The 17,440-nt window shown below is 31.1% G+C and overlaps 1 protein-coding gene and 2 long non-coding RNA genes across 3 annotated transcripts in view; 1 reads left to right on the top strand and 2 right to left on the bottom strand.

Annotated features, from left to right (window-relative positions):
* Positions 1 to 17,440, bottom strand: part of LOC143055919 (polyamine-transporting ATPase 13A3-like) — a 65,827-nt gene that overhangs the window by 22,571 nt on the left and 25,816 nt on the right. The window contains exons 15-22 of the mRNA XM_076228972.1: positions 17,300 to 17,361; positions 15,310 to 15,454; positions 14,617 to 14,718; positions 6,527 to 6,638; positions 6,419 to 6,460; positions 3,441 to 3,561; positions 1,742 to 1,866; positions 974 to 1,146 (exon numbers count right to left, since the gene is read on the bottom strand). Of these exons, the coding sequence (XP_076085087.1) occupies positions 974 to 1,146; positions 1,742 to 1,866; positions 3,441 to 3,561; positions 6,419 to 6,460; positions 6,527 to 6,638; positions 14,617 to 14,718; positions 15,310 to 15,454; positions 17,300 to 17,361 (882 nt within the window). The remainder of the gene's footprint in view (positions 1 to 973; positions 1,147 to 1,741; positions 1,867 to 3,440; positions 3,562 to 6,418; positions 6,461 to 6,526; positions 6,639 to 14,616; positions 14,719 to 15,309; positions 15,455 to 17,299; positions 17,362 to 17,440) is intronic.
* On the top strand, positions 4,719 to 6,001 carry LOC143055921 (uncharacterized). The gene is made up of 2 exons (XR_012972170.1): positions 4,719 to 4,794; positions 5,017 to 6,001. It is a non-coding gene; the product is annotated as an uncharacterized LOC143055921 (long non-coding RNA).
* On the bottom strand, positions 9,827 to 11,746 carry LOC143055920 (uncharacterized). The gene is made up of 2 exons (XR_012972169.1): positions 10,884 to 11,746; positions 9,827 to 10,250 (listed from the first exon to the last, which is right to left on the bottom strand). It is a non-coding gene; the product is annotated as an uncharacterized LOC143055920 (long non-coding RNA).

The following is a 17,440-nucleotide window of genomic DNA, read 5'->3' as shown; positions in this document are numbered from 1 at the left end:
TTTTCATAGACCGTGCATCATGGAATCAGACTTATATGAAGATGACTATTTTTATATCACTTAAAATCTTTTAATGCAAACAAAAAATATTTACAGATAAACATCAAGTAGCGGATTCAGAAATTAGTGGTAAGTAATAATACAAGTGTTCCTAGCTATGGGCAGATCATCTGTAAGGATTTTGAAATAGATTTGTGTTAAAACAATTGATCCAGATAAAAATATAAGAAACATACAAAAAAGACAAATCCAAATATACAATAATGAAACTTAGTACAATTTTGTAAAATTTGGAAACCACTAAATAAAACAAATTAACTGTTAACCCGGAATTTTACTGTCCAGTCAGCAGAAAAATAAGTCAAATTGGTAAATATAATAACATAAACACTGTATAAAACAATAATCAACAATACACTTACTTTGTATATTATTCTGTATTCCTTTAGTATAAAAACACTTTTATAAGCAACATTATAAAAAGGTTTGATAAATTGCTAATTAATTTAAAGTGGCTAGACCAATCAACAAACTTAGGTGAAATGATAGTCATGTATCTTTATAGAAAATATCATTGTCTGTTAGAAATAGTTCCTATCAAACTAACTGAAGTAGAAAACTTAACATTGAAAATTTGTAATTAATTGAAAGTCACTGGACCATGAACTAGCAGGCCAGACCTTGAAATTGCTGACAACTATGATTGACTGATAGTAATGCAACTTTATAGAAATTATCACAGATCTATCATAAAGTAGTTCCTATCAAACTGAGTTAAGCAGAAAACTTAAAACAATTGTTGTTGAAACTATATAAGAAGATGACACCTATGTCTAGCCTTCTGAAACTTTTGTCACTGATGAGGCAAAATAGATAATGGGGGTACATTAAATTCCTAACTTTTTCATGATCAACTAAGAAATAAGAAATAATTCTTGATGAGAACGAAAATTATATGTAGATCTGTTCTCACCTGCAATTCCCCTTCTGGAATGTTATCCTGAACTGGATTCTCTACTGGTATCCATTCTATCCTTGCTGGTCCCTGACTGTCAGGTGGATGGGCATCAGCTATAACAACATCATCACAAGGAGGTATCATACCACATGTCCTGGCAACACTCACAGCTGTCTGCATCATGTCACCTGGAATTAGGATATATAACCTGATTACTGAAATCATTCATCTTTTAATGACTACAAATATATATCATACCTGTATAATGTTGAATAAAGAAAGTAAAACTGTACAGAGATCTATAGTTGTTAATTTCTGTATCATTGTTGTCTCTTGTGGAGAGTTGTCTCATTGGCAATCATACCAAATCTTCTTTATTATATTGCACTTGACAAACAATTCTTGTATTTCATTTTGTACAACCATCATTCACTATTCATTTCTAAAAATTTCTAATATCACAATACCAATTAAATAAGTAGAGTAAGAATGAAACAATTTTTGGGGAAACATGATACAAATAATGTTTTTTGTTTGATATTAGTTATGAGCAGTATAGATATATGTTTGCCTGCTTAAATGTTTGTCAAAATACATATATGTGTCACTGCAATAAGGCATTACAAACCAGCAGCAAGTCTCTAAAAGTCTGTTTCAGATGAGGAAAGAGACATGTGTTTGCTAAATATAGAAATTTAAGTGTCCTAACAGCTGTCAACTACCTTAAAAGTGCAATTAATTCAAGTTTTACTTTTCCACTTTATTCCTCTATTCAAAACTTACCTGTGATAATAACAGTTCTGATGTTAGCAGCATTTAGTATACCAATCACTGGTTTGGTTTCCTGTTTCAGTTTGTTCTGCATAAACAGGAGACCAGCAAATGTTAAACTGTGTTCCATCTTATCTCTGTTATTATAATTAAATCATTAATAAATCAAAAAAAGACATATTTAACTACTGAGAGTAATTTCATTGAGATAAAAAAGAAAAAATTTAAATAAAACATCTTTTTATAAAGGTATATAGGTAAATTGCTTAAAAAATATATTCTGACTTAGAGAAGTTTACATCTAGGGGTGATGTTAATAAAACAGCTATCAAATGATACAATAAACTGTCATCACAGAGGTATGTCTCGCCTTTTTGTAATTTTGATTATGCAAATGTTGAAATCCAAATAGCAATACTCTAAAATCTTACTAAGGTCATGCAAATATTCAATGTCAATGAACCATGACTGAGTTATATGGCTAAACAATCTCCATGTAAATGAAATGTGCCAATGCTAATACAACTGCATACCAAATACCATTGACTTATTATCAGTCGTTCCCAAATCTAAATACAAACATTAACTTGTAAACCATGTAAAATTTTCAAAGTCAATGAACCATGAAGAGGGGGTGGGGCTTTATAATCTCCATGGAAACAATACTTGCAAATGCCAATAAATTGGCATACCAAATCTAATCGCAAACTAATACATGTAGACTAAGATAAGTTTTAAAGTCATTAGACTGTGACTGAGGGGCAAGGCCAAATATTCTTCATGGAAACGAGATGTGCCAAAGCTTAACATTGGCCTTCCACTAATGGTTCCCCTTGAACTGACCTAATCACAAACTAATACATGATAACTTGGAAAAATGTTCAAAGTCAATAGACCATGACTAAGGGAGCGGAGCTAAATTATCTCCATGGAAACGAGATATGCCAATGCTTATACAACTGCATACCAAATATCATTAACCTACATGTACCACTTGTGGTTTCCCACAAACTGACCTAATCACAAACTAATACATGTAAAATAAGCAAAAAAATAAGCAAAAGTTTCGAAGTCAATAGACCATGACAGAGGGGGCAGGACCAAATAATCTCCATGGAAATGAGATGTGCCAATGCTTATACAACTGCATACCAAATATGATTGACCTACCACTTGCCGTTCACCATAAACTAAACCTAATCACAAACTAATACATTGTTGACACAGCCTACACCACCGACACCGGAAACAGCATACCTATGTCTTGCTTTTTGACTCCGTTAAAGCGAGACAAAAATGTTAAAAAAACATCAAGAAATGGTTTACAACCATAGACACTGTCTACAATACTTTTCCTTTCTTGCCTTGTGTACTATTATTTGTCTGTTTTTCATTTTTAGCAATGGTCAGTTTATTTTTCGATCACTGAATTTGAATATCCCTCTGGTATCCTTTGCCCCTCTTTTAGCTAATTTTGTATATGTACTTGTGTGTATTTGTTAAACAAAATTATCCACCATAAGTGGTAATAATACTGCATTACCTGTATGGTAGTCTTTGTGATATCAAGATTTTTAAATCTATCATAATAAGACTAAAAGTAAGAGAACAGGTTTTCAATGAACCCTGATATGCCTAATGTAGTTCATCCAGCCCTTTAACCCCTAACTAAATTGATTCCTGTCTCTCCTGATTGTATAATAAATGATACCTTGATATTCTCTGTGCCTGGTGCCATGATAGTTTAGGGTCTAATTGTCTGTAAGCAAGGGCTATAATTCTGTAGCCTTGTACTGAGTATTGGTGTAATATTTCATGAAAATTATCAGGAACTGCAAAATAAAACATAACATTCTTTTATAAAAGATAGGAACATAAAATCCTTTTCAATTTATACACTATGACATTGAAAAACTGTTCTATATGACAAGTACTTTATTTTCAGAACCTTTCATAGCTTGCTAAATGGTATGGTGTTTGCTCATTGTTGAGGGCTTTCTAGTATGGTGACTTATAGTTGATATCTTCTTCATGCTTTGGTCTTTGGTGGATAATTGTCTCATTTGCAATCATACCGAATATCACATTCTCTTATTTCATATTGATATAATTTCATTTTTGTGTGTATTCTTGTCAACTTCTGCTTTTTCCCTTTTTATGACATAGACATGTATATCATGATTTTGAGAACATTTTTCTCATCCTGCAGCCCGTTTTATAGATTAAAAATCTATTAAACTATCCATCAAATGTTTTTGGAAAGACCTTCATAATGTTCCCTCAATCATGAATGTCAAATACTGTAAATTCAGAAATTATTGTGTGCATTTATTATTGCGATTTTGTCATTTTTAAGACTACAACCATTGACAATGTGATTTTAGTTTTTGTGATATTCAGAAAAAGTCCTGTTTGATTCATAAAATAATTCTAATTATTGCGATTATAACCCTGTCGCATTTTTCGCAATAATTTCTGAATTAACAGTATCTGTTAGGTAAAGCACAGGTCTTTAAAAGCTTTTTCTACTTTTCAAAAATCTTATTGAGAGCATCTAGCAACAAGAAATACTTGTAAGGGTTCTTCAAAACTGTGTGTCTTGCCTGTGATATTACTGTCAGTGTATTACTGTAAAAGTGTAATGTTGACTGTTAAAAGCAAGTCTCTTTATCAGTAAAATACAGTTTTCCAAAAAAGAATCAAACTTTTTCTTTAGATACTATGTATAGATCTTGGTGACCAAAGTAATTAATAAGAAAGTGACAACTGAATGACTTAAGTAATCTTACAAATCAAATGTGAGAAACAACAAACATTTATATCAACAATTCAACACATGTGTGTATCTATCAAATAAATAAACAAATACAACCAAATTTCTTAATCTAAATAGAGTGTTATTTTATCAATAAACAAGTTAAAACAAACTATTAATACATGGAGTTTTAAGATATGTATATATATCTTATCATTAATTGACTTTGGACGCTGATTAAATGTTAATATACTGCTTACAATTATTTGAAAGATATCTTTAAAACAACAATGGAAAAACAATTCAAAGGGTAAGAAAAGTGTATTTTAACCTTTAAGGGGGAGTATGAAGAACGCATCAAAGGAATAGAAAAACAAAGGATGAGGGGCATTCATCCATGACACAAAATCAGTAAATACACAACAACAAAAAAACACATAAAAGCAAAGAAATATAGTGAATTCTTAATCTTTAAATTTAATGTCTTTTAAATAAAAGATAAATAATTCGAATTCAATATCTAATTTTTCAGAGCAAAAATGGGGACAAAAACATGTATAAGTTGTGAACCATGTCAAACACGTAACATTGATAAAGTAGCGATATGCTATTGCATGGAGTGTGAAGAATCATTGTGTTCATCCTGCATTTCTGGACACAATTCTTTCAAAGGTCTTAAAAATCATCTTATTATGGATATTAAATATAAAGACTCATGTTCTGTGTTTAAGATGAAATGTGAAATTCATCATAAAAATCCAGAATATTTCTGCAGTTACCATGATGAACTCTTTTGTCAAGATTGTCTTACTGAACGGCACGAGACTTGTACAAACAAAGTACCCATAGAATCTGCATCGTATGGAGTTCGTGAATCAATAACATTTTTGGATTGTATAGATCGCTTGGAGTACATTTCAAAAACATACAAAAAGATTGCTGATGACCGACATAAAGCTACCATTGAAATGGTCATAAATGGACAGGACATAAATGAAACTTTCAAATCAATGACAGATCAGATAATCAGCAAAATTACTCAGTTACAAAAAAAATTCTGTAAAGAAGTAAATCAAAAATCAGAAGTAATCACCTCTGACCTGAGGTCTCAGGAATTAGAAGCTTTTCGTTGTAAAGGAAAGAATGACATGCAGTTAAAAGCAGTTCGTTCCATCAGAAACCAGGGATCTAATTCACAAGTGTTCCTTATGGTTCATCAAATGAATAAGTACTTACAAAAATATGAAAATGAATTGCAAAAAAAAGTGTCGGAACTGAAAAATACAAGTCTCACTTTCAAAATAAATGACAATATTTTCAAAGCTTTTGATTCCCTTGGAGAATTTATAATTTTTGTAGAAGAAACTTCTTGTGATATTACCTACAACCATCCAAATGTACAGCAAGCTCAGAGTCCAGTTTAACATGTTTTGCATACAATAGTTTTTAACAAGCCTTGTTTCCATAATTAGACTCTAGGACAAACTAATAAAAATGTTTCTGACAGAGTACCAAATGATTGTTACATAATTATGTTTCAAAATGATAAAAAATATAATAGAAGATTTTTATTTCCCTTAAGGTTTAAAATGTGCACTACATTTCTGTAAAATAAAGGAATAATTATGTCTCCAGGAAACAGTAATAGAAAACTGGTATTATTCATTTTTTCTACAAACTTAACTGAACAAGTCCTCAGCCATGACTTTGGCTGAAATCAATCTAGAAATGAAATTTCTTTACAGTTGTCTGACTATTAAAAATAGCTATTATGAAAATTCCCAAGAAAGTGGGTTGGTCACTGTTTAATATCCAGTGACATTTATTACATGCATTTCAGGATGACAACATATATAAGCTATATAGTGAATCTCTTTTTTTTAATATTACTCTAAAAGAGAAAAAATGAGTAAGACTAATAAATTAGTCAATACCTGTTTCTGGATCACAAAGGGAAGTAACTTTCTCTGGAGCACCTTTACAATACTAAATAACAATACCTGTTTCAGGATCACAAAGGGAAGTAACTTTCTCTGGAGCACCTTTACAATATAGAACCATGTGATCATCGTCAATCTTCCTTGTTATGACACTCATTCTTTGTAGAGACGAAGAAAATGTAAACTGTCGGATGATACCAATCTCATAATCAGACTGAAAAATATAGAAGTTGAAATTTTATTTAGTCTTTCAAAAATATTGCATCAATTTTATCACTCATACAGACACCTTTGACCCTTTCCACTTCAATACTGTGGATTCATGTATTTTTGTTGGTACAAATTTTTGTGGATTCAGGAATTTTTTCATGGTACTTCATTTCCTGGTTTTCTGCTCTTACTCCTTAATGATGTATGTTTAGAAAAGAAACAGCAATAAAAACAATTTCAAAGTCTTTGGTTAAACTTGAACAGGGATAGAATCTCCATTCTTTTGCACTTACCTACCACGAGACCACTTTTGGGGTTACGCTAATGACAGAATTTATACATGTCATAAAAATATAAATATGTTACTACAAAGATATTAAACTTCATTAATTCTTACACTTTTAGTTGAATCTATATCGTATTTGAATCCTAAATTATTGTGAGGAGAGTAGAGTCTTTAATGTAAAGATTCTTTAATGACAAGAGTTGTCCTAAAAATTACCTAATGCATATTTTTTTAAGAAAAACAAACTTAAACATAAGAATAACATGAAAGAACATGCATGATAACTGATTATAACTCAAGTGCTTGGAAAAGAGTTGATATCAATCAAATGTGTTTATACATTAAATATGACCATCCAACAAAAATGGTGGACTTCTCAGCTGTTTTAGAAACATTTTGCTATATAATCAATTAGCACAAGTGTCACTTATATAATTAAGGTTTTGGTTATTTATCGTCCTCTATATTTATTCTGTGCATGTGTGTGCAAAATTATCTATAACTTCTCTATTTTTACCGACATTGACACTTCATGTCTATTTTAACCATGGAAAAAAAAGATTTTCAACAAAACTTCATATGTTATGAACATAAAATAAAACATTTTGATTGATTTTCAATGAAACAACTATCCATTAGAGACCAAATGATGTAATGGTAGATGTATATAGATTGAACTTTTAATTCTGCAAATTAAAGAAATTTTGAATTCCAGATTTCATGGCAAATTGATCAAATTAGACCTAGTCTCTTTTAAGATCAACAAAGCAATACCTAACACAAAGGTTGTTTATAGCGTTTGAATATAAAAGTGTGGAGATGTGTTATTGATTGACAATGAAACAACTATACACTAGAGCTAAAATGAGGTGGGGTAGTAGGTTATCAGAGGCCACAGTACGACCTTAAACAATGACACAAAATGTTTACATAATCAAAGCGCGAAAGCGCTGTAAAGGCAGTTAATTACAGGTTGTGTGTATTTCTAGTCCAGTTATATCATTATCTTCCATAGAACAGAGGTGGTTTGTAGAATTTAAGATTTAGAGTTCTTTTGTACCTAGTTCACCTATATCTATAGTCTACTGTTTACAGTATATTTTCTGTGCCTCGCCATGAAATGCATTTTTAGCCATGGCCTTGTCAGTTTGCTTTAAATTTATGAGTTTGACTGTCTCTTTGGTGTCTTTCGTCCCTCTTCTTTAGACATATAAGAACTTTTCCTTTTCAATATAAATAGACTATTTTTAATTATTGATTGTATATGCATATTCTATGACTCCCATAAAAAATAGTTCACAAAGATTGACTAGTCTCTGTACTGCGTGTATAGCAAGAACATCAAGTAACATAATGGTAAATGTACGTAGTAACACATCAACTTTTTTGATGACCATACCTGCCAACTGTCAGTATTTGCAGAGTATTTTCCCCATCGAGCTCGAGGCTCCCAAATGGAAATTTTGTAAGAGCAATTTTGTCGACTATTTTAAAGAAAACAATTAATTCAACAATGGCAATGAGCTTGTTTATGCACGAAGAAGCCAAAAACCACATTAGAATATATTTGAAGGGAATCCATGACAAATCGCCCCATTAGCAAATAGCCCCACTTTTTCGCTAACTCGCCCCACTTTAAAAAAAAACTGCCCCAACCTGGATAACCAAATCGCCCCACTTGTGAAATGTGTTATATCCCTTAATATTACTCCTGCCAACTTGCCCCACCTAATAGAAAACGATAATATCTAGATAAATATATTATTAACCAGGAAGAATTTACTAATGCCAACTCGCCCCACTCATGTAAAAAGATGTTATCCCGTTGTATATAAGTTAAATTCTGTTAATATTACTCCTGCTAACTGGTCCCACCTAATGGAAATCGGTGTAATCTAGATAAATATATTATTAACCAGGATGAATTTAGTAATGCCAACTCTCCCCACTTATGGAAAAAGATGTTATCCCGTTGAATATAAGTTAAATTCCTTATATTGCATTATGATACAATTAACAGGTTTCTTTTCAATTGTTATGCAAATAACTAAGCTTCAAAACTTAGTTATTCTTCAACAATACATTTTTTTTTTAGAATTATAATTTCAGTATATCAATAATAGTAATTAAATAAATTTTTGGTTTGTTTGTTTTCTGTGTAGATTAGTTTTCATTAAAGTGGTGCGAGTTTTTATTTTTAATTATATATATATATATTAATCTAAATATTACCGTTTTTTTATTTTTTATAAGTAGGGCGGGTTGGCAGGAGTAATATTTAACATGATTTAACCAATTTCACATGTGGGGCGATTTGATAAATCAGTTTGTGGCGTTTTTTTTAAAAGTGGGCGATTAGCCAGTGGGGCGACTTGTCCTGCTTCCATTTGAAGGCCCCCTTGAAGGTTTTGTATGACTATATGAACCATCTTTCACGTAAAACCCCCATGTGCATTTTGAAAAGTTGGCAGATATGTTTCTAACTCCAGGCAAAATCTACCGGTATGAATGAAAAAGAAGTTTTCAATTAAGGCTCTGTGGCCATAACAGCTGTCTCATCAGCATTTTAACCACTTCCCATATTTGCAATTAAAACAATAGAAGAAAATTATTCAACGCAAAAACAAAACTTACTTGTAAATATGAAATTCTCTTTACGGTATGAGTTTTTCTCATTGTTTGAGATTGTACAGTAGTACCTGTAACTGCTTATACCTATTTCTTATTCACTTTTGCTTAATAAACTCACTAAATATCATGTATATACATTGTACCACATCTCCTTATTTTTATATGCATTCCAATAACATGAACAATTGTAATTCAATTCTATATACCAAAGCAAAATGAACTGCACCACTTTCATTCACTAGTATGCATCGTTTGGCAAAATACAAGTTCTTAAATGACACAAGATATATTTATTGATAAAAAAATAAAATTTAGTATACAACTCTTTAACAGGTATAAAAAAAAAGCACAGCTGTCAGTGTGTCATAACTTGTGAAATCTGTGCTGAAAACATAGACATTGATGGTATTTGAGTAATTCCATATGTGAAGCTCAACATTAGCTCGTCAGTTGGTGGTGGACAGTTATAGTTCCTTTCTGCAGGCTAGGATGAATGACTTTTCAGGAAAACCAATTTCACAAATCAAAACTTTCCTCTAGATTTCTCCTACAATATTCATCCAGTTTAGTTCTTTTGGTTTAATTGGACACCGTCCTGATTTTTAATTTTGCAAACCATTCAGTCTCTTGCTTGCAAATGGTGCATGAAAATAGGATGGGTATGGCAGTAGACAAGTCTCTTTAAAGTGGGTTTGTGCCCTGAAAAAAGTTTTATAACTTAAGTTTTTTTGAAACTTTTGCAACACACATACCTAAATAACTATAAAATAGAAGAGAGCATCATTCGTGTCAATGTTTTGTTCCTGTTTACATTGTCATTGATATTTTTTCAGAAAGCCTGAGGCATAGCTCATGAATTCCTGTCATTACATCCTAAATTAACATAATTACTGCTAGAATAATTATCAGTATGATATACGTACACTATCATTGTACAGCCCAAGTCTTCAGTATATATAATTGTTGCATTTATTCACTCCTGTGTTCAGTCGTTCAAAACATCAACAAATGAACTTTAATAAGGACAAGAAAACACTAGAAAAGATACGTACATACAACCCGTGTTTAAGTGTATTTGAAAGAGAAATATATCTGGTTAAACGATGTATAAAGGAGGAAAAAATTGTAGATATTGCATTACGATGCTTTCTACCTAATAGCACGTGGATATGTTTACATATTTAGACTTGACCCAGTATGACCCGTACCTTGTAGGTCACCGCCGTCGTTTAAACACTAGACTACAGTCGTGTATAAGACAATACAATGCTTAAGCCTGTACTATTTGTGTGAAGTAAATGTGTTTTTTTCTGTACATTTAATTTGTTTTACCTGATAGCAAGGACGTATATCTATCCGTTTCCTTCTCAATTCACTTTGTCAATTTCTTCGACCTTCTTCAAAACATACGTATTACTGCGCCCGGAAGTGAAAAAAATATTAGAAATCCTCGTAAAATAATGCTATTTTCAATTTTGTGGAATCCATTTTGTTATATTTATTATACAAAGATAAAAAAAAGTTACGATTAATTATGAATTTGCATATCATTATACGGAACGTTTATGGACTATTTTTCCATAGCTGTAAGTCGGTCATTTTGGCGGGAAATCATGTACACATACACACGTAGATTGGCTGGTACCTGATCGTAATGTTACACATCAGATATATCAAATAGCTAATACCCGGAACGTAGTACCGGGAACCAGGATAATACGTAGACAACATACATAACTAATACCGAAATTGAAAACGCTTTACGGTTTCTCGTTTATAAACTGAATTCCGCTTTGAATTATAGAAGATGCAATATTAATCATGTTCAGTCGACTTTTCATTGTTATATCAACGTCTGAACTAATTAAAAAATCTTTAGATGTCAGATAACACTCGAAATTGACCCGACCTCTTTCCACACGGAATACAAATAATGATAGTTTGTAGTCAGGTTGACTGCTTATAATGCAAAATACACATTAATAACAAGTTCTATAAAACGAACAATACACACTGATCGTTTCTTTAGTTCCCAATATAAATGAAAGAAACAAAAACCATATCATACCATAAAAAGAAGAGGAGAAATTCGAACATTTCCGAATCTATTTCTGGCCAAAAGACCCCCTACATAGATTGCGTATGAAAAGATTAACCTCATGACTTGAAAGTCAGGCCTTAAAGCACTGCCTTTAAAAAAACTGTACTATGGAGGTTGCACATTCTTAAAATAAAGTAAATTCATTCCAACTTAAATTAAGAGTTATCATGGCATTCTGGTATATTCAAGTAGCATTTGTCTTATAGACTGCATTTTGTACAATGTAGAAAAGCTTTCAGCCATGCAATTATAATTTGTTTTGCAGTGCATTGTAAAACTTGTAAAATTTATTACTTTTCAAAATGTTCAGCTGTTCTACAAATTTAACTTTTGTATGTTGATATAACGGTTCACACATTAGAGATGTGTTTGCAATTATTTTAAATGTTTTCTTGCTTGAAGCTCATCATTCAATGTGTTTTGTGCAAATTGGTAAAAAAGCTTATTACAAGCTATTTTCATACTTTTTGTTCATCAAGAATTGGCCGTTTCATATCACATTTGTCAATACAGAAACCTCCCTAAATTGACCTCTATTTTTTTTTAACTTTATAGGTGCTTAAAAGGCTTTTCATGAACTGCTATTGCAGGGATATATTTTTGTTTTGCCAGGATATATATATAGTTTTATCATATACTTAGACTCAATAACATATGATTTTTACTGTATGATAATAGCATTAAATTAACGCATATTCCATATTTTTCGAATTGGTGCTTAGCGGGCTGATATGAAAAGTTTATCACATGCTTCGATTGTTATCACATGCCTTTCCGTAACGTTATCACATGGCATTCCGGTGATACTCGGCAAATTCCGGAAAATACACCTCAATGCTACGTTTTCAGTGAAAAACATTACAAAGTAGTGTACATTACAAGTTATTTGAACACTGGAAAGTATATTGTGTAAAATAATACTTAAAAAAAACAAAAACAAAAAACAAAAAAAATATTAAATAAATGCATTTTTTTAAAAGTTTCACTGAAACATAATTTAGAAAGTTACTTTAAAAAAAATTTCCAAACAATTAATGTTCATTATGTATATTGTTGAATTATTTTTTTGTCGATTCGTCTCTGTTGAGGCATATGATAGAAAGATTTCATATCGAATGTATAAAATTTTGGGTCCGACGTCCGTGAACTTTTCACTCTTTGAACTTCTATTTGGGAACCACGTAAAAGGATCAATACATGAATCTGTTATTTTTCTCCATTGTTGAAGCATATGATAAAAAGATCATAACATGTCATTTTTCATATCGCATATATTATCAACCCTCGGTCAATATCAGCCCTCGAGCCATGCGGCTCTTGGGCTGATATTGAACCTCGGGCTGATAATACATGCGATATGAAAAATGCCATGTAATAATCTGATATTATCACATATTTGTTATGAATACCTTAGGTTTTGCATATGCAATAACCTCAAAATTGCCCGGGGCAAAAAAGAGATATCCATATTGTGCCCTGTACCTAATGACGTGACGTCATTGCATCCTGAATGACACGTTTTTAATAAATTGTTTAAGATTTTACCTTTTATGTATCATTAAATTGTTCTAATTGAACTTTTTTCTTTTTTCTGCAGAACTTAAATATGTGATAAAAAGATTATAACATGTCTTTTCCATATTGGCCCGGGTATCATCCCTCGACCCATATCGACCCTCAGCTAAAGCCTCGATGCCGATATGGGAGTCTCGGGATGATACCAGGGCCAATATGGAAAAAGGCATGTTATAATCTATACAAACACACTGGAAATTTATGACATCTTGATGCGAGGCAATAATGAAATCTACAATGTGTGTAGGGCACATATAGGCATTTAAGTTACAACTGTTGGTATCTAAAATATACAACTGAAAGATTTATCTTTGATTCAAATTGACAGTACCTATCAGAAGTCCTTGAATTATTGAACTTTTAAAAAACATCTGTTTTTTAAATGGAATTAGTCAGGAACATAGTGAAAAAGATATTAGATATCAGATGTATCTCATTGAATCCCTAATTCCTAAACTGTTGAAAATGTTGAAGGTGAAGATATACATATTTTTAATATATAGCAAATGCATTTCGTCGCTGGGCTTCTAAAATATTGTAAATTACAAAATTTTCAAGAAAAATATATCTCACAAACAGGCTTTGAAAATTTTGACAAAATGCATGCTTCCAAAATGTTGTATGTGAACTTGAACATTTTTGTAAATAGCAGTGAAATAAAAACTTTGACATTTCTGGATTATCCAAGAACTTAAATTATTTTCACAGAAATAAAGAAATGTACAACTATTGTTTTCCCAAAGCCATTCTACAACTATTTTCAAGTTTTCATACAACATTTTGGAAGCAAACTTTACAAACAACATTGGCAATTTTGTAATATGTCTTATTTCACACATTTTGATTGGTTTAACTGTATGCTAATTTGTAATACCAAAGATTTCCTCCCGCCCAGACCATTGGTGTCAAAAAGTATTTTTAGCCAAAAAAGTCATTTACGACATTTTAGAAGCCCAGCGACGATTTATAAAACTGCATTCTAGCTAATAATGAAAGGAAAAATTAGCATAGTTAATTCAAAATGCTTCTGAAGAAATAAAAGAAGTCAGCAAATTTTAGAAATATAAGTTGCAAATTGACTACTTACTTTTTGCTATAAAACATTACAAAATGGTAATAAATTTCAAATAAAAGGTATCCATCATAAATATTTCATGCAAACACATAGACAATATTATGTGAAAAAAGAATAAATAGCTTCTTGAAATAAAAAAAAATATATATATATTTTAGGAATGCAAAGAAATATTAATTCTTCTGTAAGCCACAAAAATAATTTTTCCATAATTTCAGTTTAAGTTGAATAAGTCAGCTGTGTTTTTGTTAATAATCCAAATAAATCTTTAAATAAGAAATTCAATAATAATTTTGCATCAAACCATAACAAACCTCCTTAGCATTAGTCAAGAACGTATCCTTTGTACATGGTTTAACTACAGTCGGCATGATGGTATCAAACTTACTGGTATCTCTACCTGGTTCTTCTAAAATCTACAAAAACATATGAAATAAAATGATGAGTATTTTTGTATCTCATTCAGCATGTTCAGGCACATGTAAATTAGAGGCACTGTTTTTTTTCTTTCTTTTTTTCCATAATTTCAGTTTATGTTGATATTAAATTCCTTAGTCTTTGATCTCATAATTGTTACCTTAAGGAATATTGAGGGTACAAAAATTTCAGCAAAAATTTAAAACTTTTTTTTTATAAATTTTATTTGTTACTTTATTAGTTGTTACTTTATCATATGGTACAAAATTCAACCAAAAATATCAATTGGTTTTGGCCCCAGATGACTTTTAAGATGTATATATCATTGAAAAAACTCAAAATTATCTCCCTTTGGTGCAAAAATGCCATTTTTTGGCATTAAAATTGAAATATCTTTTTTAACTCATCCGTGACCTTTATCTTTTATTATATTTTTCAAATATGCTCTACTAAAACTAAACTATTGTAAAATTTAAACGATTTCTGTAAATTAGTTCTATTTTTATCTCTCAAAATCACCCTTCATTGAGATTGTAGTCCATCTTGAGTTAAACCAACTCAAATATGAGTTATAATAAGAAATACTTTACCCATTTGGTGGATTCAAACATGATAAGGTCTAAAGGATCACCAGACAGTTCACCATCTATCAATGTTAGAGAATGACAGGTAGCCATACATTGTATCACATGGTTTCTCTCTAGCTCTGCTGGGTTGTACACCACTCCTATAAACCTGTAAACAAAATTTGAAGAACATATAGCTAACTAAATCAGATATACTAAATAAGCATATGTGATATGATTGTCAATGAGACTCCTGTCAACAATAGACCAGTGACTGCAACTGTAGGTCATTGTTCAGACTTCAAACAGAGCAACACCGAAACAGCATTGCATGATTCTGAAGGCCACAACATGATAAAGTATAAAAATATTCAGAGAATATTTATGAGAATAATTATAGCCTGACTAATGAACAAAACAGGAATGTTTTGTTACTGACTAATGAACGAAACAGGAATGTTTTGTTACTGACTAATGAACGAAACAGGAATGTTTTGTTACTGACTAATGAACGAAACAGGAATGTTTTGTTATATACATTTCTTATAAATAACTGTTAAGGAGTTTCATCACAATCCTGATGAAAAACTTTCTGTAAGATATAGAACTTGATAGGCTATATTGATATTTTTAATGTAGTTAAGTCTGATATTTTTTATTCATTTCACTTACAAAGAAGTAAGAGACTTGCACCTTGAAAATGGTTAAACCCCATCTATACTATTGAACGAGAAGACCACATTTTGTGTGTTGCATCTCTTCCTTACACAATAAATTAATCATCATGCCTCTGTATCCTATAGGTACAATGCATAGTGGCATTAGTCATCCATTCTTATGGTTTTTCAGATGGACTTTATTTTGGGAGAAAAACGAAAAAAAAAAAGGCGTCAGATATTGTTTCCGTCATCAGACCGTCTTTTAGTCATAGATAAGACTTCTGGTATTAAACTAAGCTGGTTCCCACCTGATTACTACACTTTGCTCATAGTTTGAGTGTAGCGTAATACAAGCAGAATTCAGTTTAGTTTTAAACTTGCACAAGTACTGGAAGAGAGGACAATTATTTTCACGTTTATCTACATGTATACTATTTCTTCTATAATTTACATAGACTCTCTATATAACTATAGCAGTGATTGCCGTAGAGAAGAAACTTGGAATTGATAGTTAATAGCAAATACACTTTATTTATAACATAAATTTAATCCTGGTATCTATGATGGTATTATAGAGGTATGTTCATAGTATACAGAAGCCTTCAGATCAAAATAATTTCCTTTGTTCATGGTCTTGGAATATAGTTCCCAATTACTATATGGGGTCACGCTTCCTAAGTATTCTGTCTACTGTTTTCTTTGAAATGTTTACTGGCCATATCAGCTGCATATATCATATATATTGAAATAAGTAAAAGATGTGGAAAAAGCATATTTTGTTAGAATGATAATGGTCTATAAGCAGTTATATTTATTTCATGTTTGATGTTGGAAGCAGTGCAAATTTTTTAATTTAATTTGACTTTTACAAAAAAAAAATGCATTGTAGCAAAGGGGAAGAATAATTGTAATCTGAGGCCAGAAATGTGAAAATAATAGAATTTAACATGTTTAATAGAAAGGAAACATAGGAAACTTTGGAAAAAAGGGAGAGGGCTTTTGATACCTTTTCTGAAATTTTCCAGACATAAAATTTATTACAAAAATTCATCCTACAACAGTTTACAAGATGTAAATGCGGGTGTGTTCTAGTATTATCTAAAATGAAGAAGTCACCAAGCCAGGTTAAGACAACTTGCCTCAAGATCTGTTAACTAAAGCTTTTCTAAGGTTTGGTACAGTTTTCTCAAGCTCTTTTTAATAGTTTTGTTTCAATAAAATGTTTCAAGAAGGTCTTTATAGATATAAGGATAAGTTGTATGTTTGGGTAACAACAGTCATCAGATGTTACTACATACTGCATGATTTAATTGTGATGTTAAGTTGCTGTTTATCTTTACATTTTTCTTAAGTACCTTTGATCATTAACAGGTAACACACCAGACATATCCAATCCATCTTCTGTAAGTGTTCCTGTCTAAAGATATGAAGAAAAAGAATACACACATTGTTGTGCTAAGTAAAAATATACTGGTTATTCAAGGTACTTGCAAGCA

The sequence above is a fragment of the Mytilus galloprovincialis genome, chromosome 13 (genome assembly GCF_965363235.1).
Source record: "Mytilus galloprovincialis chromosome 13, xbMytGall1.hap1.1, whole genome shotgun sequence".
Classification (NCBI taxonomy): domain Eukaryota; kingdom Metazoa; phylum Mollusca; class Bivalvia; order Mytilida; family Mytilidae; genus Mytilus; species Mytilus galloprovincialis.
Note: the sequence above shows the minus strand (reverse complement) of the source record. Positions and strands in the feature narration are given on the sequence as shown.